General features: G+C 44.5%; 1 protein-coding gene across 2 annotated transcripts in view; it reads left to right on the forward strand.

Annotated features, from left to right (window-relative positions):
* st6gal2a (ST6 beta-galactosamide alpha-2,6-sialyltranferase 2a) overlaps nucleotides 1-24,500 on the forward strand; it is a 157,550-nt gene that overhangs the window by 97,353 nt on the left and 35,697 nt on the right. For both annotated transcript variants that reach the window (XM_038818876.1, XM_038818877.1), the window contains exons 4-5: nucleotides 6,174-6,271; nucleotides 11,786-11,887. In XM_038818876.1, the coding sequence (XP_038674804.1) occupies nucleotides 6,174-6,271; nucleotides 11,786-11,887 (200 nt within the window). The remainder of the gene's footprint in view (nucleotides 1-6,173; nucleotides 6,272-11,785; nucleotides 11,888-24,500) is intronic.

Raw genomic sequence — 24,500 nt, forward strand, 5'->3', positions numbered from 1 at the left:
AACATGGCAATGATTCGTAGGTGGGTGATGGAGGGGGAGGGAGCCGCATGGAAGAGGATGGAGGCGGCGTCCTGTGTGGGCACGAGTTTAGAGGCGCTGGTGACGGCCCCGTTGCCACTCCCCCCCCCCCGGCAAGGTACTCTTCGAGTCCAGTAGTGGTGGCTACCCTCAAACTCTGGGGGCAGTGGAGGCGGCATAGGGGGGAAGTGAAGGCCTCAGTTTGGTCCCCGATACGGGGGAACCACCGGTTTGTACCAGGGAGGAAAGATGGAGGGTTTCTGAGTTGGCACAGGGCAGGTATCAGGCGGATGGGGGACCTCTTCCTCGACGGGAATTTTGCGATCTTAGAGGAGTTGGAGGGGAAGTGGGGTCTCCCCCCAGGGAATTCCTTTAGGCATATGCAGATTAGGGCGTTTGTTAGGCGGCAGGTGGCGGAGTTTCCGCTATTGCCACCAAGGGGGGTTCAGGATAGGGTGCTTTCAGGGACGTGGGTCGGTGAGGGTAGGATCTCTGCAATTTATCAGGTGATGCAGGAGGGGGAGGAGGCCTCGTTGGAAGAGCTGAAAGCGAAGTGGGAGGAGGAGTTGGGGGAGGAGATTGAGGAGGGGACATGAGTGGACGCCCTGGGGAGGGTGAATTCCTACTCCTCTTGCACACGGCTTAGTCTAATCCAACTAAAGGTGCTGCATAGGGCGCATATGACTGGGACCAGGCTGAACCGGTTTTTTTGGGGGAGAGGACAGGTGTGGCAGGTTCAGGGAGCCCAGAGAATCACACGTTCTAGGCGTGTCCGGCGTTGAAAGGTTTCTGGAAGGGGGTGGCGGGGACCTTGTCTAAGGTGGTTTGCTCCAGGGTGGGACCGGGCTGGGGGCTCGCTATTTTTGGGGTAGCATCGGAGCCGGGAGTGCAGGAAGCGAGAGAGGCCGGTATTCTGGCCTTTGCGTCCCTAGTAGCCCAGCGCAGGATTCTTTTACAGTGGAGGGACGCGAAGCCCCCGAGCCCGGAATCCTGGATCAACGACATGGCTGGGTTCATTAAACTGGAGAGGGTCAAGTTTGCCCTGAGGGGGTCGGTGCAAGGGTTTTTCCGGCGGTAGCAACCTTTTCTGGATTTCCTGGCGGAGCATTAGAGGGTGGTCAACTTCAGCAGCAACGGGGGGAATTTGGGGGGGGGGGGCTACGGGTTCATTATGGGGGTTTGTTCTCATGGTTTTATGCTTATTTCTTTTTCTTGTTAATTTATTGTTTTTGTATTGGAGGGGAGGGGTTACTGTTTTTCTTTTTTGTGATAGAATTTGTTGTTGAAAATTTGAATAAAAATTATTTTTTTAAAAAATTACTCAAAATCACGACCCTTCGTCTACTAGTCGAAAATGAGGCAGAAACCACTTGCTTGACCTGTTCCCGCTTCAATTTCAGATGTTCTGTATCATCCAAATGAGTCTCTTGCATCAGAGTTTTATCAGCTTTCTCCTTTTTGTATCCCCCATATATTCCATCAGCAGATTTTCAGTGTAGCCACTGCCATTACTTACTCACTTAAGTAAAGGAATATAGGATATAGATAAAAAAGACCGTTGCCCATTTTATGTGACATCGACTTCCCCCTCCCACTCGGGTCTGCACCCAAACCTGCCCCCTGCATCCCCAGTTACTCAAGAAACGTCAGGGACATATTATATAGTCATTTTCTAAGCAATTAAACTTGTCCATAAGCAACTATCAATTCCCTCAACCCAAAATAAAAAGAATACCGAAGAACTATTTTAAACAACCAAAAAATAAACAATCTTAAACGGTTAATTCTTAAGGTGATTTTGTCACCAAATGTGAGGCTTTGTTGAACTAACCAAACATAATTATTCCATATTTATGACACGGAGCCTCTCTCTTCAAGAAAGAAAAATCGGAATGTAATATAAAGGAAAAGAGAATGAGGTACCATCCCTGTAATCTAACCTTGTTTATTGGAACCAAAATCACACGCTCGTCTCCCAGCAGTAGCGCCACTCCTATTTAACATAACAAGAGAGAAGGAAAGAAATGATATGAACAAAATTATTATAAGTATAATATATATGTAGTGGCCAGTTACTAGTTCATCTCATTCAGATTAATTAATACCAATACAAACTTAAAAATATATATATTAACAAGCGATTTAGTCCAAACTATACAATTAACTGCAGCCTGTTTATAATGTCATTCAGTTGAGGCATCTGGATTATTGGCTCCCACGGATTTATAAAAGCCATAGTTTTAGCCGGGATATCGAATGTATTTGTAGTGTTATTGAATGCCTCCCTCAGTATGGCTGGATACAGTAGGGCGTACTGTGCTCCGATGGCCTTCAGTCCCCTTCTGACTTAGTCAAAGCCTTTGTGCCTCTGTTGTACTGCCGCTGAAAAATCTTGATAGAAAGAGACCCTCAGGGGCAGCACGGTGGTGCAGTAGTTAGCACTGCCGAGGACCCGGGTTTGATCACAGCCCCAGGTCACAGTCCTTGTGGAGTTTGCACATTCTCCCCATGTCTGCATGGGTCTCACCTCTACAACCCAAAGATGGGCAGGGTAGATGGATTGCCCCTTAATTGGAAACATTTTTTAAAAAGAAAGAGACCCTCAATCCATCAAAGAGTAAGGTTATGTTCAGCTGCCTCCATCACTTTTTGATCCAACACTTCAAAGTTGCAGAAACACCAGTTATGGGCCAGAGTCTTTGGTTGTCCCTGGGACTCGGAGCAAATGAACAATTTGCCTTTTCCAGTTTAATGCACACGGCTTTCGTTTACGCTGAGAAAAATAATTTAACTGGGTGCTTACCTTTAGCTCCCTCTGGTGAACCAATAATCCAAACATTTTTCCTCCAGCCTCAGTTCTCTAACCCATTTAGATGTTCCAACCTTGTGAGCAGCTGTTTTTTCAATAGACTGTAAATGAGCCTCTACTAAGAAAGGTCTGTTTTCCACAGTAAGAATTCTCTCCTCAGCTTTGACAAGTCTTTTACTAGTGTTCTGCAGTTCTGCAGCACAGGCACTGATATTTTGCACTAATAGACCAAGTCTCTCATCAATAACCTTGATAATATCAGCAGTCTTCAGTCCTAACACCTTTGAAAGTGCCGGATCAAGAACTGACTCAGTCACCAAGACGCCATGTTGAAGAACAGATACCTCTCCAGTTGCTGATCTGGCTGAACGTTCTTGTCAATGGCTTTCTTAGCATGTCTTGACGTTTTGTCAATAGAGTTCGGCCAAAAATCCTTCACGGTATAAAATGTTCTCTCTCCAAATTTAACTGAACATAGCTGTATAAAACAATAGGCGGGATTCTCCGACCCCCCCACCCCGGCCGGGTCGGAGAATCACCAGGGGTCGGCGTGAATCCTGTCCCCGCTGTCCTCCAAATTCTCCGGCCCCCCAAAAAGCGGCCTGCCGTGAATCGCGCCGCCTGCCTCGGAGAATGGCGGGGACCGGCACAACTCAATGGGCCCCGGGGCTGCCCAAATTCTCCGACCCGCGATGGGCCGAAGTCCCGCCCGTTTTTTGACAGTCCCGCCAGCGTAAATTGGAGTAGGTCCCTTACTGGCGGGAGCTGGTGGCGCGGGCGGCCTCCGGGGCTCTTGGGCGGGCGTGGGGAGATCTAGCCCCGGGAGGTGCCCCCACGGTGGCCTGGCCCGCGATCGGGGCCCACTGATCCACCAGCGGGCCTGTGCCATGGGGACACTCTATTGTTCCGCACCGGCGGCTGTAGCAGTCCGCCATTGCCGGTGCGGAAACAAAGCCCTCTGCGCATCCAGAGGGACCGCTGCTGTGTCAGCTTCCAGATGTTGCCCAGTACAAGCGGTGGCCACCTCCATGGCGGCTTGCTTGGGGGTGGACTTCCTGCTCCTGATGTGGTCCAGCTGTTTCTTTATGACCTTACCCTGGACCTTCACTTTGTATGGCACTGGCCCCCTTTTCTCCATTGTGACCCCAGTGACCTAGCTGGGACCACCTCCAAAGTTCCTCACATACATCTGATCAACTGTTTCTGTTCTTGCAGAGTCATAAATTTCTTTTCTGGTTCTCTTGTGGGGGCTCCACCCTCCCCACCAGGTTTGGGAATAGTAGGCCTCATACAAAGTCAACGTCCCATTGACCGTTGCACTGGGGCAATTCCTGTTGTGTGAGGAGTGGTCCTTCAGTCGAATAGAAATCATGTTAATTTGGTCTCTGTGGATGCTGTAGGTTGTTTCTGTATGCTATTTTAAATGTCTGCACTGCGCATTCTGCCAGCCCATTTGATGACGGGTGATAACGTGCTGTTCTATTGTGTTTGATGCCATTGTTTGGCACAATGTCACTACGTACTGGTAAAGGCAGTGCCATTATCGGAAACCAGGACTTCTGGTACTCCATGCACGCAGAAATTTCTCAATTGTAGTGAAGCTCATGCGATGTATCTCCAAGCATTTGGAGTATCCATCTACCAGGATCAAAAACATGGAACCCATAAAAGGCCTGGTAAAATCCACGTGCACTCACACCCATGGGCTTCCAGGCCATTCTCATCGATGTAGGGAGGCCTAGGGAGGGAGCTTTTGATTCTCCTGGCAAAGATCGCAACATCTCACTCGGACCGTGATGTCTGAGTGGAGGTTAGGCCACCAGACGCAGCTCCTCGTGAGCGTTTTCATTTTTGATACTCTAGCGTGCCTATTGCATACTTCCATGGGCGACGCCCGTAGGTTCTGTGCAGGATATTACTTTGGGGCCCCACATACTGTCAGTAAGATCACTTTCTGTTTTTCACCTTGTTGTGTTCTCTATTTTGCTTCACCTGGATGGCTTGGATGCGTAGTGTTGAATAAAGAACAAAACTATTAATTTGTTGCACTATTAACTAAAATCATTCACATTCCTAAAGTAGAAGGTTTCTATAATAAACTATGCTATCTCTAACTACAGAACTCTCAGGTACACAACTGCTCGCTCTCTCATGCCTCACTATCATCTGTCTGTTCTTCTTTTTCTTCATCATCTGACTGACCCACAAGGCTTAGCCCCATCCCTTCTATACTTATGGGACCAACTCTCTCTAATGGCTGGCTGTATACATTTCATTAACTCTTGCATTGCCTTCATTTATGATTATACCACACATCTCTCTCAATATTATTAGCCTGGAAGAAGTAACGCATGAGCTCTGTGTATTGGGCCCAATCTTCTCCGCTTAGATAATAGGGTTCAAATTTACCAGAGAGGCATTTTTACTTCTTACCGGAGAAGCCACATGTTCTTGACAATGAAGGTTGCTCAGAGAAAAAACTTGTTTACTCCATGTCACCAATATAATAGTCTCTCCAAGGCAAGTCGTCCGACACCATTATTTATCGAACACAAAAGGCTGCAGCCACGGTTGACAGCGCACAAATCACAGGGACCTACAGAATACCGGCCTGGGTTGAAGCAGCGGGTTTTAAATTCAAAGCTCATTTCCCATTGGGCGAGCTCCAGCCCTCTCAGTTGGGAAGTTCATACTCCCGAAGCCCGCAGGGAGATCTATTGATGACTCCCAGAGTCCTTTGTGGCCACCAGAACAGTTCCATTCACATTGCACGAAAGCGTTTTAAAAACAGTTTACAAATGCTTCATTTTCTCTGCAGTATTGAAAATACTGGCCATAAAGAAAAAATAATATCGGTCGACTTCTCATTGGCAAAGATGAAAAAGGAAAATGAATTGGAGCAGAACTTTTAATAGTTATCTGGCAGAGCAGCTCCACTACGAAAAGCTCTGTAGTAACAGAAGGTTCTGAAATGGAATTCCTTAAAAATAGTCTGCGAAGTGTGTTGTGTATGTGTAATTTTTTTAAAGTAAAACCTTTTACCAATATCCATTTTGGCAGAGAACACAGTAAATGTCAGTAACATTCCTTGGTTCTGCTCGGTGAGCAGTCTAACAATTTATTTTCTACCTTGTTATCCTTATTAAATCTGCGATGCCTTCTGCTTTGGTCAGTGCCACAATCTCTACATTATGTTAAAATCCAAGCTCCCACAATACGAGCTCTGGTTGAATTAAACTTTTATATTTTTTCTGAGAGTGTGGCTGTATAATGTAGCATATCACAATTCCATTCACTTAATTTCAAAAAAACAGTAAGATCAATTGCTTTTGTTTCTCATTTTCAGATTCCCATGATGCCGTTCTGAGGTTTAATGCAGCCCCTACACAAGGTTACGAGAAGGATGTTGGAAGAAAAACCACAATCCGTGTTATTAATTCACAAGTGAGCTAATTTCTGCCATCACATTACTTACTTCTCTGCATTTTTGCTTCAATTATTATTCACGAATATTAGAAAGTGTTTTTTCTGCAAATGGGATTAACACCCTTTAAGCAAGCAAATCTCCAATCATTATCTGGGCTGGCCAATGTGAAACTCCACTATGGTTCATTCCATATGGGTGGCACAGTGGTTAGCACTGCTTCCTCACAGCGCCAGGGACCCGGGTTCAATTCCAGTAACAGGTAATTGTCTGTGTGGAGTTTGCACTTTCACTCCTTGTCTACATGGGGTTCCTCCCTGTGCTCCGGTTTCCTCCCACAGTCCAAAGATGTGCAGGATAGGTGGATTGGCCATAGTATTGCCACTTAGTGTCCAAAAGATTAGGTGGGGTTACTGGGTTATGGGGATAGGGTGGAGATTGAGCCTAGGTAGTGTGATCTTTCCAAGGGTCGAAGCAGACTCGATGGGCCAAATGGCCCCCATCAGCACTGTGGGTGCCTTTCGGATTCTATAATTCTTAGCTGCCCTCTGAAAGATGTGCAGATTAGGTAGATTTTGCATGCAAATTGCCCCTTAGTGCCCAAAGATATGTCGGTTAGGTTATGGGATTGCTGGCATGGACTGGGGGGAAGGGCCTAGTTAGAGTGCTCTTTCGGAGGGTCAGTGGGCCAACTGGCTGCCTCCTGTATTGCCGGGAATCTGTGATGCTAAATGACCTAGCAAACCACTAATTTGTATCCGACCATAAGACGAAGTTTTAGAAAAAGAAAATTGAATGAACCGCCCGGTAACAACTGAAACATTAGATTCAGAGTTGACAAAGGCACGCCCCCTCAAGTTGAGGATGACTTGTCCTCCAAACTAACATCTAGGATTTGTGCCAAAATTGGGAGAGCAGACCCACAGACTAGTCAAGCAACAGCCTGACCCAATCATACTCACAGAATCATACCTTGGAGCCACAGTCGCAAGCTCCTCCATCACAATCCCTTGGGTATGTCCTGACTCAATAGCAGAACAAACTAATTATAGTTGGTGGCACAGTGGTATACCATCAGGAGGGATTGGGCCTGTGAACCCCCAACATTGACATTGGACACCATGAAATCTCATGACATCAGGTCAAACACGGGCAAATAAATTCCTGCTGATTAACACACACTGTAGTCTTCCCTGTTCCCACTCACTCCTCCTCCCAACCTCAGCTGTCGGGTCAGTGCTCCTCCATGAGGACAACAAGAGCACAAAATATACTTTGGTTAGGGGACTTCATGTTTGTTGGTGCCACTACTTACAAAATTGTTTGAGGCATGAAGGGCAAAAAAACTATTTGACCTTGTTCTCAAAATCTACTTGTTACAGATGTACCTATACCTGACAATGTTGTCAGAAGGGATCACTGCACAAATAGTTGTGGAGACACCGTTCCTACTGCACATTGTGGACACCCTCATTGTGTTATGTGGCACTACCGCCATGCTAAATAGAACAAATTGATAACAGATCTAGTGATAATAATCCTAAAAGGCAGTTGGTGAAAGACCTAGAGCTAATCTTCACACACATTTATACAAATTTACTTACAGTTACACATTGCATGCGTTTACCTCCTAACCCAGAAATGACAGTTTCAGTCTGTGTCTATTTATAAGGGCAAGAGTAAATCCCCAAGTTAATGTCCACCTAATGCATCCAATTCATCATAATGAATATGCAATTAACATCTAGTGACTCAAACTAGGCATCTATGGGATAATGTGTACCATCAGTAGTAACAGAATTGTGGTGTAGCACATTCTGTAACTTCATCGCCCAGCATATTGTTCATCCCTCCAATGACATCAGACAGCAGATCTACACTGGTTCAGTGAGGAGTGTAAAAGAGCTAGTCGGAGCAGCTAAAGGTGCCAACCAAATGAGGAGCTAACCTGGTGCAGCTACAAAACACAATATTGCAAATGCTAAAAAATAGATGCAGCATGTTATAGACAGAGCTAAGTGATGCCACAACCAAAGGACCAGATCACAGCTCTGCAATCCTGTCACATCCAGCTATGAATGGTGATCACTAATGGAGGAGGAGGCTTCCTGAATATCTCCATCCTCAATGATAGCATTCTCAATGAGAATGAAAAAGACCAGGCTGAAGGGCTAGTAGATTTCTTGAGTCAGAAGTGCTGAGTAAATGATCCACCTTGGCTATTCTTGAAGCTCCTTTCATCAGAAGCTGCACTTCAGCCAATTTGCTTAATTTCATGTGATATAAAGAAATAGCTTAGTGTACTGGATACAGCAAAAGCTATGGTCCCTGACAACATTCAGTAGTGCTGAAGATGTGAGTTCCAGAACTAACCTCACCTGTAGCCAAGCTGTTCTGGTACAGCTACAACACTGTGAGCTAACCAACAAAGTGGAAAATTGCTCAGCTATTACTGAATGTGGACAAAAGAGCAGAATGGCAGAGGTGAGATGAAAGTGATTGCCTTGATATCAAGACTGAATTTCACCAAGTGTGACAACAAATTGCTATAATTAAAATTTAAGTCAATGGGAATGAGGGAAAAAACTTGAAATTGCACCCAGCACAAAGGAAGATGATTGTGGTTTGGTTGGCCAAACATCTCAGCCCCAGGACATCACTCCAGGAGTTCTTCAGGGTAGTGCCTTCATCAATGATCTTCCCTCCATCATAATATCAGAAATGGATATATTCGCTGATGATTGCATAGTATTGAGATCAGTTTGTGGTTCTTCAAATAATGAAGCAATCCATGCCCATGTACAACAAGACCTGAACAACATTCAGGTTTGGGCTAACAAGAAAAATATATATTTGTGCCACACAAGTCCCAGGCAGTGACTCTTTGCAATGAGAGAGGCTCCAACCACCTGCACTTGCCATTCAACAGTATTAACATCAACATATTGGGAGTCACCTTTCAACAGAATGTATCTGGACCAGTCAGCCAGATACCGTAGCTACAAGGGCAGGTTAGATGCTGTATATTCTAAGGAAAATAACTCAGTGCCAGACTCTCCGGATTCTTCCCAACATCTAAAAGGCACAGTTAGTGATGGAATAATCTCCAGTTGCCTGGATGAATGCAATTCCAAGAACAGTCAAGAAGTTTGACACCATCCAGAACAAACCTACCCACATCCTATGAATGAATGAAAATAAAACTTTTATCAATTATCTGTGATGATATATTTTATGAAGGCTTTATCTTAAAATATCCAGAGTCGAAACATTGGCTCTGTTCTTTCTCCACAAATGCTGTCAGACATGCTGAGATTTTCCTGCATTTTCTGTTTTTGTTTTTATTTGTCTGCCTGGATTTTGCAGATGTGGAAAGGAATAGTGTCACCATTCATTACCCACACAACTTCACATGAACTTTTAATGGAGTTTAGTGAAACAACACAAGAATAATTGGATCTTTCATGAAGTTAGGAAATAGCTTGCAATAAACATAACTGCTGCTGGGACAGCAGAATGAGGAGGTGCTCTTTTGAGCAAGTACATGGTAGAGCAGGAAGGTAACACTTATCAACAGTACTTTCTTGCAATCTTACAACCTTCCATGAGTGATAGTAGGTGTCGCCTTTGCATGACATTAGCCTACATTGACTACAGCAAAGGATACCTCTGAAAATGATACAGTTAGCTTCAAATAGAGGTCCTGGAGCATCTGTATCCCTCATGACATCCATTAGAGTTGCTCTTTCACTGTAAAGATTATTTCTAAAATGAGGAACGTGTTGCCAAAATTTTTCATATTGCAATCATCAGGACAAATGCAAGAATTCCAAATTTCAAACAATCGCAAAAGTTTATACTACAGGGGTCATCTATTAATTTCAGTACCATGCAATGCCAGATCAGCGGGCCGTATGTCACAGCAATTTGCTGATCAACTCAAACAGTATGGGCGCGATTCTCCCATATGGGGAGAAATCGTAAGGCTGGCGTCAAATCCGGGCGGGTTTGACGCCAGCCCCCCACTTCCCGACCGGGAACTGATTCTGGTCCCCGGTCGGGGCTAGCATGCCGACGCCGTAAACTCCGGCATCGCGGGCTTAACAAATTTCGTTAAGCCCGCTTGCCAGAGTTAGTGCCGGCTGACGCGTCATATGACGTCAGCCGCGCATGCGCGGATTGGAAGACTCCAACCCGCGCATGCGCGGATGACGTCATCGCGCATTTGCGCGAAACCCGCGCATGCGCGGGCCGGGATGCCCCTCAGCCGCCCCGCGAATGGATACTGCGGGGCGGCGGAAGGACAAAGAGTGCGCGGGCATCGGGCCCATGGTTTTAAAAATCGACAGTTTACGGCCGTTTTTACGAACGGCCAGACCAGGTGTGTTTGCCGTTTGTAAAAACAGCCGTAAAGGGCTGGGAACTCGGCCCATCCATCAGCTGAGAATCGCTGCCAGCCGTAAAAAAACGGCTGGAATAGCGGGAGGGCGTCGGAACAGCGTGGCCGTAAAATTTTACGAGCCACGCTATTCTCCGCACCGTCGGGAGTGCGGAGAATCTCGCCCTATGTTCCTTCAGTTATTGGTAAAAGGCAGAGTACAGGCTGTACTCACCCAGCCTGTGCTTGCAAAACCCAAAACAAAACCTCTACTGTTATATGTGATTCTGCAATTGCTGAACAATCCTGAGTGCACTAATAGCTACACTAACAACCAATAATCAGTCGAGCTCATAATGTGGCTCAGCATCACTCAGCGGCCTTTTTCCCTGTAGTATAAATTGTGAGCATTTGAAATTTGGCATTTTTGCATTTGTGTCCTGATTAGTGCAAAACTTAAGGCTTCACCAACATGTCTTTCTTTTCAGCAATATTCACATAAAGATTATTTGGCTGACCCATGCATTATAATTTTCCTTTAATCATCTTTAACTCTGGATTGTTTGGGAAGGTGGAATTGAGGTTAAAAAAAATCAGATATCAGTGTACTAAATGGTACTAATTCTGCTCCTGGTTATCATGTTCTCAAGCAATGCTTCTTGCATTGAATTGAACTTATTTAAAGCTGTGGGAAAGATAAATTCAGTCTTTTCTAATGGCAAATCTTTTCTCATTTGATTAATATTCACATTTAAGATTTTTGGCCATAATTTGTTTAATTGGAATTATTATTTTACAGCTAGTATTTACAATAACATTGAACGTCAATTAAGTATCGCTTACTAGGATGTGAAACCTTGATGGAATTTTTACTTATGTTGAGAAGGAATAGTAGTTTAGTACATCAACATTTTTTATGATTATGAATAAGTTACCACTTATTACCATTTTTCTTAAGGTTCAATTTATGCATTATTGTTGTTCGACAACATAATCGTTAGAATTATTAAGTTCCATTGTTTAATATATTTCCATCTCTAAGAATATGTGTAGTACTTTTGAGTAATTTAAATTTACAAATTTACACAATGTTCATATTGAGCCATTAATTTCATTCAAATATTTAAAAAATGTTTGTTTCTATCCTGATTTGCAGGTACTTGTTAACCCAGAGCACAAGTTTAATAATAGCACGCTATTCAAGAATGTTGTTTTGGTGGCCTGGGATCCTGCACCTTACTCAGTAAACCTCCTTAAGGTAAAAACAACTGATGGAAAAGTTTCTGCTGTTGTAAACAGTGCATGCAATTCCAGAAAAGCAGTGTAGCAAAAGTGATCACCTTTGTGTCGCTTGGCTCAATAGTAGCACTTTTATCTTTATGTCAGACAGTTATGGGTTCTAATCCCAATCTAGGACTTGAGCTCATAATCAGTGCAATACTTAGAGAATGCTGCCTTTCAAATCAGATCAAAATACTGTGGATGCTGGAGAAGTAAAAATGGAACGTGCTGGAAGAACTCAGCAGGTTTGGCATCGTCTGTGGAGAGAGAAACAGAGTTTAGCATTTCGAGTGCAATATGACTCTTCGAAAAGCTGAAGAAATGTATGAATGTGATGGTTTTGTTGCTGTTGAAAAAGGGTGTGGGGCAGGTAGAGCAAAAGAGAAGGCCAGGGACAGGGAAGATTAAATGCCAAAAAATCCATGGAACACAGGGCAAAGTGAATGGTAATGATGGTATTAAAGGCACAAAGCATTGATCCAAAGTGGGTGTGAATAGCAGAATAAAGGTCAGTGTTTATTGAAAGCATAATTATGAAAATAAGATAGAGACTGGTACTTGGGATGTGTGTGTGTGTGTGTGTGTGTGTGTGGGGGGGGGGGGGGGGGGTGTAAACGAAATGGAGAACAGAGATCATGGTCCAAAACTATTGAACTCAATGTTGAGTCCAGAAAGCTGTAAAGTGCCAAATTTCAGGACGAGATGCTGTTTTTCCAGCTTGCCTTTGGCTTCGTTAGGACATTGTAGCAGGCCGACGACAGAAATGTGGGCATGAGTGCAAGATGGTGAAGCTATTGGAAGGTCAGGGACATCCTTGCAGACTGAGTGAAGGTGTTCCACAAAGTGGTCACCCAGTCTGCGTTTGGTCACCCCAGTGTAGAGGAGATTTCATATTGAGCAGCAAATACTGTAGACTAAATTGAAAGAAGTACAAATAAGTCACTGCTTCATCTTGAAAGAGTGTTTTGAGCCTTGGACAGTGAAGAGGGAGGAGATAATGGGACAGGTGTTTCAACTTGATTGCATGGGAAGATGCCGTGGGAAAGGGATGAGGTGTAGGCGGTGATGAGTAGTGGGCCAGGGTTTCACAGATGGAATGGTCCATTCAGAATGCTGGCGAGGTGAGAGGAAGATCTGCTTGGTGGTGGAATCGTTCTGAAGTTGGTGTCAATAGCGGAAGATAATCTTTTTAATGTGGAAGCTGGTGGTGTAGAAAGTGAGAACAAGAGGAAGCATGTGATTCTGGGGGAAAGAAAAGCCGTAAGGGCAGTACTGTGGGAAATAGGTCAGAAACGGTTGAGGGCCGAATAAATCACGGTGAGAGGAAATTCTCAGCTGAGGAAAAAGAAAGACATTTCAGAAGCGCCAGTGTGGAAGGTTGCATCATCAGAATAGATGTGACAAAGAAAGTAGGAGAATGGAATGGAGTCCTTACTGGAAGCAGGCTGTGAGGTGGTATGGTGGGAATGGGTGGACTTGGAATGAATGTTGGTTAGACAGCCTATCACCAAAAATGGAGACAGAGGAGTCATAGAAGGGAAGTGTCAGAAATGGACCATATTTGAGCAGCACGGTAACACAAGTGGCTAGCACTGTGGCTTCACAGTGCCAGGGTCCCCGGTTCGATTCCCCGTTGGGTCACTGTCTGTGCGGAGTCTGCACGTTCTCCCCGTGTCTGCGTGAGTTTCATCCGGGTCCTCTGGTTTCCTCCCACAGTCCAAAGACGTGCAGGTAAGGTGGATTGGACATGCCAAAATTGCCCTTAGTGTCCAAAAAAAGGTTAGATGGGGTTATTGGGTTACAGGGATAGGGTTGAAGTGAGGACTTAAGTGGGTCGGTGCAGACTCGATGGGCCGAATGATCTTCTTCTGCATTGTATGTTCTATGTTTATTTATATGAAGGTGAGAGGACTTGCAATTGGAAATAAAATTGATGAATTTTTTCAGTTCCAGACTAGCACAAAGCAGCATCTATACAGTTATCAAAGTCCCAGACTAAGAGTTGTTTGAGGGTGGACCGAGTAGAACTGGAACAAGGAAGGTTCCAAGTACCCCACAAAAAACCAGGCATGACTTGGACTCATGCGGGTACCAATAGCCGGACCTTTTATTTGGAGGAAGTGAGACGTTAAAGGAGAAATTGTCCAATGAGAGAACAAGTTCAACCAGATAGAAGAGGATGATTGGAGATCATTTGGGCTTCTGCTTAGGGAAAAAGCAGAGAGACCTCACTACAACAGGGAGTTCTGGCGAGCGGAGCACCCCACTATAAAAAATGGGGCTATGTGCGTGCTCAGCCGCACACACGCCATTCAGGCCCCATATTCAAAGCGAGTCACGTTGAATAGCCATACGTTTCTCGGCACTGCGAGTGCTGATGGGAAACGCTCAGCTAAACGCGCTCGCCCAGGGACTTTGCTCCCTTTGGGAAGGTTGAGCCCTCGTCTCAAAATAAGGTTTCTAACACTTATTCAATTTACTTTATGAGCTTGTATAGAATTATAATGTTGTGTTGGTGAACTCTGATATTATAGAGAGTTAGGATTAGATCAATTCAGGAATGTACATTAGAAGAAACAGCTAAAAGAGCTATTTTTAACTTTGTGGTCAGCTAAATTCTCTACGAGTATCTCAAGTAGAATTACTGGGGATCAGTAAACAAGAAATCAGTTAAGAGTCAAATCAATCTTCAAATAAATGTCGAGCAAATTCCAATCCCACTCTAACATTTTTGGAATCAATACGAAGATAGAAAGAAACTTAAGCAGATGCTTAAAAGACACCTGGAGAATTAAACCTGCATTAAATAATTGTGCAATCCTTTAATGGCAAAAGGATGAAAATTGCTTCCTTGTGGAAAGTGCTTTGTCTCTCCTTGGCTGCTCCCAATGCACTAAATGAATTTGGATTGGTTGCCAAAAATGTGAAATCTGGCTGCAAGCCCTGTTAATTCAGCCTTTGAAGCCCAGGCAATTCAGTTCTACTCACTAATGCAGTGCAAAATGATTAAATTCATTATTACTATCTTCATGCCTATTTTCTGTTCTCGGGCAGTTGATTAAGTAATTGGTCTGTGAATCCCTTCACAGATTACATCAAACTAAAGGCGCTCTCATACAAAAAACACATTCTGGCATTTTCATCAACTTTCAAAGCTTGCTTTATCAAAAGCGCCCTTGTGTTCAGCACTACTTGTAACTTTAAAAGAATTACATTTTTACATCAGCAACACTGCAGCATAAAGCACCATCTCAGTCTTATTGTCAGTGTAACAGCAATGAAGGCTTGCATGGACTCTAAATATAAAGACAACCAGAACCCATGAAGTTATCAACTGATTTAAATAATAAATAATTTGCCCAGAATATTTTTCAAATATTGAAGAGTGGTAAGAATGTGGAATGCATTGCCTCAAGGGCAGCACGGTAGCATGGTGGTTAGCATAAATGCTTCACAGCTCCAGGGTACCAGGTTCGATTCCCGGCTTGGGTCACTGTCTGTGCGGAGTCTGCACGTCCTCCCCGTGTGTGCGTGGGTTTCCTCCGGGTGCTCCGGTTTCCTCCCACAGTCCAAAGATGTGCGGGTTAGGTGGATTGGCTATGCTAAATTGCCCTTAGTGTTCTAAAAAGTAAGGTTAATGGGGGGGGGGGGGGTTGTTGGGTTACTGGTATAGGGTGGATACATTGACTTGAGTGGGGTGATCATTGCTCGGCGCAACATTGAGGGCCGAAGGGCCTGTTCTGTGCTGTACTGTTCTATGAAAAGGGGTAGTTGGGACAATAGCATTAATGGATTTAATAAGAATCTAGATAAACACATGAGGGAAAAGAGAATGAAAGGATATGTTGATAGGATTATATAAAGAAGGGTTGGAGAGAGTATATCTAACTGCTTCTTGAATACTTTGGCTTCAATTACTTCCTGTGATAATGGATTCCACAGGCTCACCACTCTGGGTGATGACATTTCTCCTCATCTCTGTCCTAAATGGTCTTCCCTATATCCTCAGACTGTGACCCCTGGTTCTGGACACCCCCACCAGCAGAGCATCCTTATTGTATCTACCCTGTCTTATAGCTTGGTATGAGGTTTTCCCTCATTCTTCTGAACTCCAGATAATACAATCCTAACCAAACTATCCCCTTACATCTGTCCTGCCATCCTAGCAATCACTTTGCTGCACTCCCTCTAGAGCAACAACATCCTTCCTCGGAAAGGGAGACCAAAACTGCACGTGGTATTCCAGATATGGTCTTGCCAAGGCCAGCGTGACATGCCTGCTCCTGTACTTGAATCCTCTCGCTATGAAGGTCAACATACCATTACCCTCCTTCATCGCCTGCTGTACCTACATGCTTACCTTCAGTGACTGGTGTACGAGGATACCCAGATCTTGTTGCACATTCCACTCTCTCAATTTATAGCCATTCAGATAATAATCAGCCTTCCTGTCTTTGCTACCAAAGTGCATAACCTCAAATTTATCCAAATGACACCAGATCCGCCATTCATTTCCCCACTCACTCAACTTGTCCAGATCACTCTGAAGGAGCTCTGCATCTTCCTCGTAGCTCACCCTCCCACCCAACTTTGTAACATCTGCAAATTTGGAGACATCACATTTTGTCCCAACATCTGAATCATTAATATATATTGTGAATAGCTGGGATCCCATCAGTGATCCTGCAGTACCCCATTAGTTACTGCCTGCCATTTGGAAAATGACCTGTTAATTCCTACTCTTTGTTTCATGTCTGCCAACCAGTTTTCTGTCAATCCCAATATATTACCCCCAATCCCATGTGTTTTAATTTTACACACTAAACTCTTCTGTGAGACTTGTCAAAGGCCTTCTGAAAGTCCAAATAAACCAGACCCATTGGCTCCCCCTCATCAACCCTATTAGTTACATTCTCAAAAAATTCCAGTAGATTTGTCAAGCATGAAAAGTCTCCCAGGCCGGAGAGGTGAGGTTGGTATGCTTCCTGTGCCGAGACTCCTGGAATCAAGGCCCCAAGGGTATGATAATTTGTTGAGGCTGCTAGCATTTTGCCTCTGGTTCCAGATATCCTGCACAGTCTTGTGATGGCTGTTGGGCGAGAGGGAGTGATATGAATGCCGGACTGGCCTTTACGTACGGTTCCCGGACTTTCAACCCACTCTATGGCAGCTGCTGTAAAAATCAATTCCTGATCCGCCATGTGATTCAGAGAGATGCTCACTTGTGCATAATTAATGAGGCAACAAGCGTGTCATCGGGCACAAGTTCACACTCAGGTTCAGCAGGGAACGCTGCTGCCGAAACCATCAGCCACCACACTTAGAAAAAAATGGACAATTCCTCCCAATGTGTGGGGAAACAGATTGGTAACCTTCATTAGATAGACACAGCACCCTCAAACATAACTAAATTGAATGACCCGATAATGTTCGCAATAAGTTTCTGCAGATCCAGTGGAGATCCAACCCCAGCAGAATCCTAGTCGGTTTGTAATGACTGGGGGAAGTGCTGATGCAGTGATAATATCACTAGTAATGCAGAGGCCCAGGCAGCTGAATTTAAAGAAATTTAAGTTCAACTAATTTTTAAAATTCTGGAATTGAGAAGCTAGCCTCATTAATGGTGACCATGAAAATATTATTGATTGTTGTAAAAACCCATCTAGTTCACTAATACCCTTTAGGGAAGGAAATCTGCCATCTTTACCTGGTCTGGCCCATAGGTAACTCCATACCCACCATTAGCTCTTAACTGCCCTCTGCAATGGCCGAGCAAGCCGCTCACTTCAACAGTATCCGTTTTGGATACTGTTGAGGGGGATAGCCTATCAGGGGAAAACAACAGCAGCCAGGTTCATGGCACCGTGGCTGGCTCTGCTGCACAGCAGGGCAGGAAGAAGAATGCCAGGGCTATAGTGATAGGGGACTCGATCGTAAGGGGAATAGACAGGCGGTTCTGTGGACGCAATCGAGACTCCAGGATGGTATGTTGCCTCCCTGGTGCAAGGGTCAAGGATGTCTCAGAGCGGCTGCAGGACATTCTGGGGGGGGAGGGTGAACAGCCAGCTGTCGTGGTGCACATAGGCACCAACGATATAGGTAAAAAACGGGATGAGGTCCTACAAGCGGAATTCAGGGAGTTAGGAGTTAAACTAAAAAGTAGGACCTTAAAGGTAGTAATCTCAGGATTGTACCAGTGCCACGAGCGAGTCAGAGTACGAATGTCAGGATAGATAGGATGAATGCGTGGCTCGAGAGATGGTGCAAGAGGGAGGGATTCAAATTCCTGGGGCATTGGGACCGGTTCTGGGGGAGGTGGGACCAGTACAAACCGGACGGTCTGCACATGGGCAGGACTGGAACCGATGTCCTAGGGGGGGTGTTTTCTAGAGCTGTTGGGGAGGGTTTAAACTAATGTGGCAGGGGGATGGGAACCGATGCAGGAAGTTGGAAGGTAGTAAAACAGGGACAGAAGCAAAAGGAAGTAAGGGGAAAAGTGCAAGGCAGGGAAGACATAGTCAAAAATCTAAAAGGGCAACAGTACAAGGTACAGTGACTGAGGGGAGCTCAGTGAATAGGCCCAGTAATAACAAAAGGAATAAAACTGGAGATGTTAAGATTCAAAACAGAGGTAAAAAAACCAACATAAGTGTACTTTACCTGAATGCTCGTCGTATTCGGAATAAAGTAAATGAGTTGATGGCACAAATCATCGTAAATGACTATGATTTAGTGGCCATTACTGAAACATGGTTAAAGGATGGCCACGACTGGGAGTTAAATATCCGAGGGTATCAAACTATTCGGAAGGACAGAGTGGATGGTAAGGGAGGTGGTGTTGCTCTGTTATTTAAGGATGACATCCGGGCAATAGTAAGGGATGACATCGGTGCTATGGAGGATAAGGTTGAATCTATTTGGGTGGAAATCAGGAATAGTAAGGCGAAAAAGTCACTGATAGGAGTAGTCTATCGGCCACCAAATAGTAACGATATGGTGGGGCAGGCAATAAACAAAGAAATAACTAATGCATGTAGAAATGGTACAGCAGTTACCATGGGGGATTTTAATCTACATGTCGATTGGTTTAACCAGGTCGGTCAAGGAAACCTTGAGGAGGAGTTTATAGAATGTATCCGCGATAGTTTCCTAGAACATATGTAATGAACCTACGAGGAAACAAGCGGTCCTAGATCTTGTCCTGTGTAATGAGACAGGATTGATTCATGATCTCACAGTTAGGGATCCTCTCGGAAGGAGCGATCACAATATGGTGGAATTTAAAATACAGATGGAGGGTGAGAAAGTAAAATCAAATACTAGTGTTTTGTGTTTAAACAAAGGAGATTACAAGGGGATGAGAGAAGAACTAGCTAAGGTAGACTGGGAGCTAAGACTTTATGGTGGAACAGTTGAGGAACAGTGGAGAACCTTCCAAGCGATTTTTCACAGTGCTCAGCAAAGGTTTATACCAACAAAAAGGAAGGACGGAAGAAAGAGGGAAAATCGACCGTGGATATCTAAGGAAATAAGGGAGAGTATCAAATTGAAGGAAAAAGCATATAAAGTGGCAAAGATTGCTGGGAGATTCGAGGACTGGGAAATCTTTAGGGGGCAACAGAAAGCTACTAAAAAAGCTATAAAGAAGAGTAAGATAGAGTATGAGAGTAAACTTGCTCAGAATATAAAAACAGACAGTAAAAGTTTTTACAAATATATAAGACAAAAAAGAGTGGCTAAGGTAAATATTGGTCCTTTAGAGGATGAGAAAGGAGTTTTAATAATGGGAAATGAGGAAATGGCTGAGGAACTGAACAGGTTTTTTGGGTCGGTCTTCACAGTGGAAGACACAAATAACATGCCAGCGACTGATAGAAATGAGGCTATGGCAGGTGAGGACCTTAAGAGGATTGTTATCACTAAGGAGGTAGTGATGGGCAAGCTAATGGGGCTAAAGGTAGACAAGTCTCCTGGCCCTGATGGAATGCATCCCAGAGTGCTATAAGAGATGGCTAGGGAAATTGCAGATGCACTAGTGATAATTTACCGAAATTCACTAGACTCTGGGGTGGTCCCGGTGGATTGGAAATTAGCAAACGTGACGCCACTGTTTAAAAAAGGAGGTAGGCAGAAAGCAGGAAATTATAGGCCAGTGAGCTTAACTTCGGTAGTAGGGAAGATGCTGGAATCTATCATCAAGGAAGAAATTGCGAGGCATCTGGATAGAAATTGTCCCATTGGGCAGACGCAGCATGGGTTCGTAAAGGGCAGGTCATGCCTAACTAATTTAGTGGAATTTTTTGAAGACATTACCAGTGCAGTAGATAACGGGGAGCCGATGGATGTGGTATATCTGGATTTCCAGAAAGCCTTTGACAAGGTGCCACACAAAAGGTTGCTGCATAAGATAAAGATGCATGGCATTAAGGGTAAAGTAGTTGCATGGATAGAGGATTGGTTAATTAATAGAAAGCAAAGAGTTGGGATAAATGGGTGTTTCTCTGGTTGGCAATCAGTAGCTAGTGGTGTCCCTCAGGGATCCGTGTTGGGCCCACAATTGTTCACAATTTACATAGATGATTTGGAGTTGGGGACCAAGGGGATTGTGTCCAAGTTTGCAGATGACACTAAGATGAGTGATAAAGCAAAAAGTGCAGAGGATACTGGAAGTCTGCAGAGGGATTTGGATAGGTTAAGTGAATGGGCTAGGGTCTGGCAGATGGAATACAATGTTGACAAATGTGAGGTTATCCATTTTGGTAGGAATAACAGCAAACGGGATTATTATTTAAACGATAAAATATTAAAGCATGCCGGTGTTCAGAGAGACTTGGGTGTGTTAGTGCATGAGTCACAGAAGGATGGTTTACAAGTGCAACAGGTGATTAAGAAGGCAAATGGAATTTTGTCTTTCATTGCTAGAGGGATGGAGTTTAAGACCAGGGAGGTTATGTTGCAATTGTATAAGGTGTTAGTGCGGCCACACCTGGAGTATTGTGTTCAGTTTTAGTCTCCTTACTTGAGAAAGGACGTACTGGCGCTGGAGGGTGTGCAGAGGAGATTCACTAGGTTAATCCCAGAGCTGAAGGGGTTGGATTATGAGGCGAGGCTGAGAAGACTGGGACTGTACTCATTAGAATTTAGAAGGATGAGGGGGGATCTTATAGAAACATTTAAAATTATGAAGGGAATAGATAGGATAGATGCGGGCAGGTTGTTTCCACTGGCGGGTGACAGCAGAACTAGGGGACATAGCTTCAAAATAAGGGGAAGTAGATTTAGGACTGAGTTTAGGAGGAACTTCTTCACCCAAAGGGTTGTGAATCTATGGAATTCCTTGCCCAGTGAAGCAGTTGAGGCGTCTTCATTACATGTTTTTAAGGTAAAGATAGATAGGTTTTTGAAGAATAAAGGGATTAAGGGTTATGGTGTTCGGGCCGGAAAGTGGAGCTGAGTCCACAAAAGATCAGCCATGATCTAATTGAATGGCGGAGCAGGCTCGAGGGGCCAGATGGCCTACTCCTGCTCCTAGTTCTTATGTTCTTATGTTCTTAAAAGAGTGGCACCACAACTGGCTCTGTTGCTCACCAGGGGAGGGCAAAGTGCAGGAGAGTGATAGTTATAGGGGACTCTATAGCAATGGGCACAGATAGGCATTTCTGTGGACATGAAAGAGACTCCAGGATGGTATGTTGCCTCCTTGGTGCCAGGATCAAGCATGTCTCTGAACAAACACAGGACATCCTGAAGGGGGAGGGCGAACAGCCAGAGGTCATAGTACATATAGATACTAACGACATAGGCAAGAAGAGTGATGAGGTCCTGTAGAAGGGGTTCAGGGAGTTAGGCAGGAAGCCAAAATCCTCTAGGGTTGTAATCTCAGGATTACTCCCTTTGCCACGTTCCAGTGAGGCTAGAAATAGGAGGATAGTGCAACTAAACACATGGCTAAATCAGTAGTGTAGGAGGAAGGGTTTCAGATTTTTGGAACATTGGGATCTTTTCCGGTGCAGGTGGGACCTGTACAAGAAGGAAGGGTTGCATCTAAACTGGAGGGGCACCGATATTCTGGCTGGGAGGTTTGCTAAATTCAGTCGGGAGGATGTAAACTAGTATGGCAGGGGGTTGGGAACCAGAATGTGAGATTAGAATGTGTAATAACTGAAGGGGAAATAGAGAACCAAAATAAGAGAACAATATCACCCTGTTAAAATGGAGGTGGTCAATGCAAGATTGAGGGTGTTGTACCTAAATGCACGCAGCATACGGAACAAGGTAAATGAGCTTGTTTCGCACATTGAAATTGGCCAGTACAATGTTGTGGGCATCACAAGAGATGTGGCTGCAAGGGGATCAGGGCTGGGATCTAAATATCCAAGGATATGTGTCCTATCAAAAGGACAGGCAGATGGACAAAGGGGGAGGGGTTGCATTGTTAGTAAGGAATGAAGTTAAATTGATAGCAAGGAGTGATATTGGACCAGAAGGCATAGAATTAGGTTGGTAGTGGATCCCAAGAAAAGGAATTTGTGGAATGTCTAAGAGATGGTTTTTTTGGAGCAGCTTTTGACAGAGCCTACTAAGGAACAGGCAATTCTGGATTTGGTGATGTGTAATGAGGCAGACTTGATTAGGGAACGTAAGGTGAAGGAACCCTTAGGGAGCAGTGACCACAATATGATAAAATTCACCCTGCAGTTTGAGAGGGAGAAGCTTCAATCAGATGTAACGGTATTACAATTAAATAAGGGTAACTACAAAGACATGATGAAGGAGCTGGCCAGAGTTGATTGAAAAAGGAGCCTAGCAGGGAAAACAGTGGAACATCAATGGCAGGAGTTTGGGGGGATTATTCGGGAGGTACAACAGAAATTCATCCCAAGGAGGAGGAAACATGCTAAGGGGAGGACAAGGTATTCATGGCTGACGAGGGAAGTCAAGGACAGCACAAAAACTAAAGAAAAAGCCTCCAAAATGGTGAGGATTAGTGGGACGCCAGAGGATTGAGAAGCCTTTAAAAGCGAGCAGAGGACAACTAAAAAAGCAATAAGGAGGGGGAAGATGAAGCATCTAGAAATATAAAGGAAGATAGGAAGAGTTTTTTTTTTTCAATATAAAAAAAGGTAAGAGAGAGGCAAAAATGGACATTGGACCACTGGAAAATGTGGCTTGAGAAGTAATAATAGGAAACAAAGAAATGGCAGACAAGCTGAATAGTTACTTTGCATCAGTCTTCATGGTGGAAGACACCAGTGGGATGCCAGAGCTCCAGGAGAACCAGGGGACAGAGGTGAGTGCAGTGACCATTACTAAGGAGAAGGTTCTGAGGAAACTGAAAGGTATGAAGGTGGATAAATCACCTGGACCGGATGGACTACACTCCAGGGTTCCAAAAGAGATAGCTGAGGAGATTGTGGAGGCATTGGTGGTGATCTTTCAGGAATAACTGGAGGCAGGAAGGGTTCCAGAGGACTGGAAAGCGGCTAATGTAACACGCCTGTTTAAGGGAGGGAGGCAGAAGACGCGAAATTATAGGACAGTTAGCCTGACTTCAGTCATTGGTAAGATTTTAGAGTCCATTATTAAAGATGAGATTGCGGAGTACTTGGAAGTGCGTGATAAAATAGGACTGAGTCAGCACGGATTCATCAAGGGGAGGTCATGTCGGACAAATCTGTTAGAGTTCTTTGGGGAAGTAACAAGGAAGTTAGACAAAGGAGAACCAGTGGACGTGTTTTATTTAGCTATCCAGAAGGCCTTTGACAAAGTGCCGCATAGGAGACTGTTAAATACATTAAGAGCCCATGGTGCTGAGGGTAAGATCCTGGCATGGATAAAGGATTGGCTGACTGGCAGACAGCAGAGAGTGGGGATAAAGGGGTCTTTTTCAGGATGGCAGCCGGTGACTGTTGGTGTGCCTCAGGGCTCTGTGCTGGGACCACAACTTTTCACAAGATACATTAATGATCTGGAGGAAGGAACTGAAAGCATTGTTGCTAAGTTTGCAGATGATACAGAGATCTGTAGAGGGGCAGGTAGTATTGAGGAAGCAGGTGGGCTGCAGAAGGACTTGGACAGGCTAGGAGAATGGGCAAAGAAGTGGCAGATGGAATGCAATGTGGAAAAGTGTGAGGTTATGTACTTTGGAAGGAGAAATGGAGGGATAGACTATTTTCTAAACAGGAAGATGCTTGAGAAATTAGAAGCACAAAGGGACATGGGAGTTCTTGTTCACGATTCACTTAAGGTTAACATGCAGGTTCAGTCTGCAGTTAGGAATGCAAATGCAATGTTAGCATTCATGTCGAGAGGGCTAGAATACAAGACGAAGGATGTACTTCTGAGGCTATATGAGGCTCTGGGCAGACCCCATTTGGAGTATTGTGAACAGTTTTGGGCTCCATATCTAAGGAAGGATGTGCTGGCCTTGGAAAAGGTCCAGTAGAGGTTCACAAGAATGATCACTGGAATGAAGAGCTTGTCGTATGAGGAATGGTTGAAGACTCAGGGGCAGCAGGGTAGCATGGTGGTTAGCATAAATGCTTCACAGCTCCAGGGTCCCAGGTTCGATTCCCGGCTGGGTCACTGTC

The sequence above is a fragment of the Scyliorhinus canicula genome, chromosome 14, assembly GCF_902713615.1.
Source record: "Scyliorhinus canicula chromosome 14, sScyCan1.1, whole genome shotgun sequence".
NCBI classification, from domain to species: Eukaryota; Metazoa; Chordata; class Chondrichthyes; order Carcharhiniformes; family Scyliorhinidae; genus Scyliorhinus; species Scyliorhinus canicula.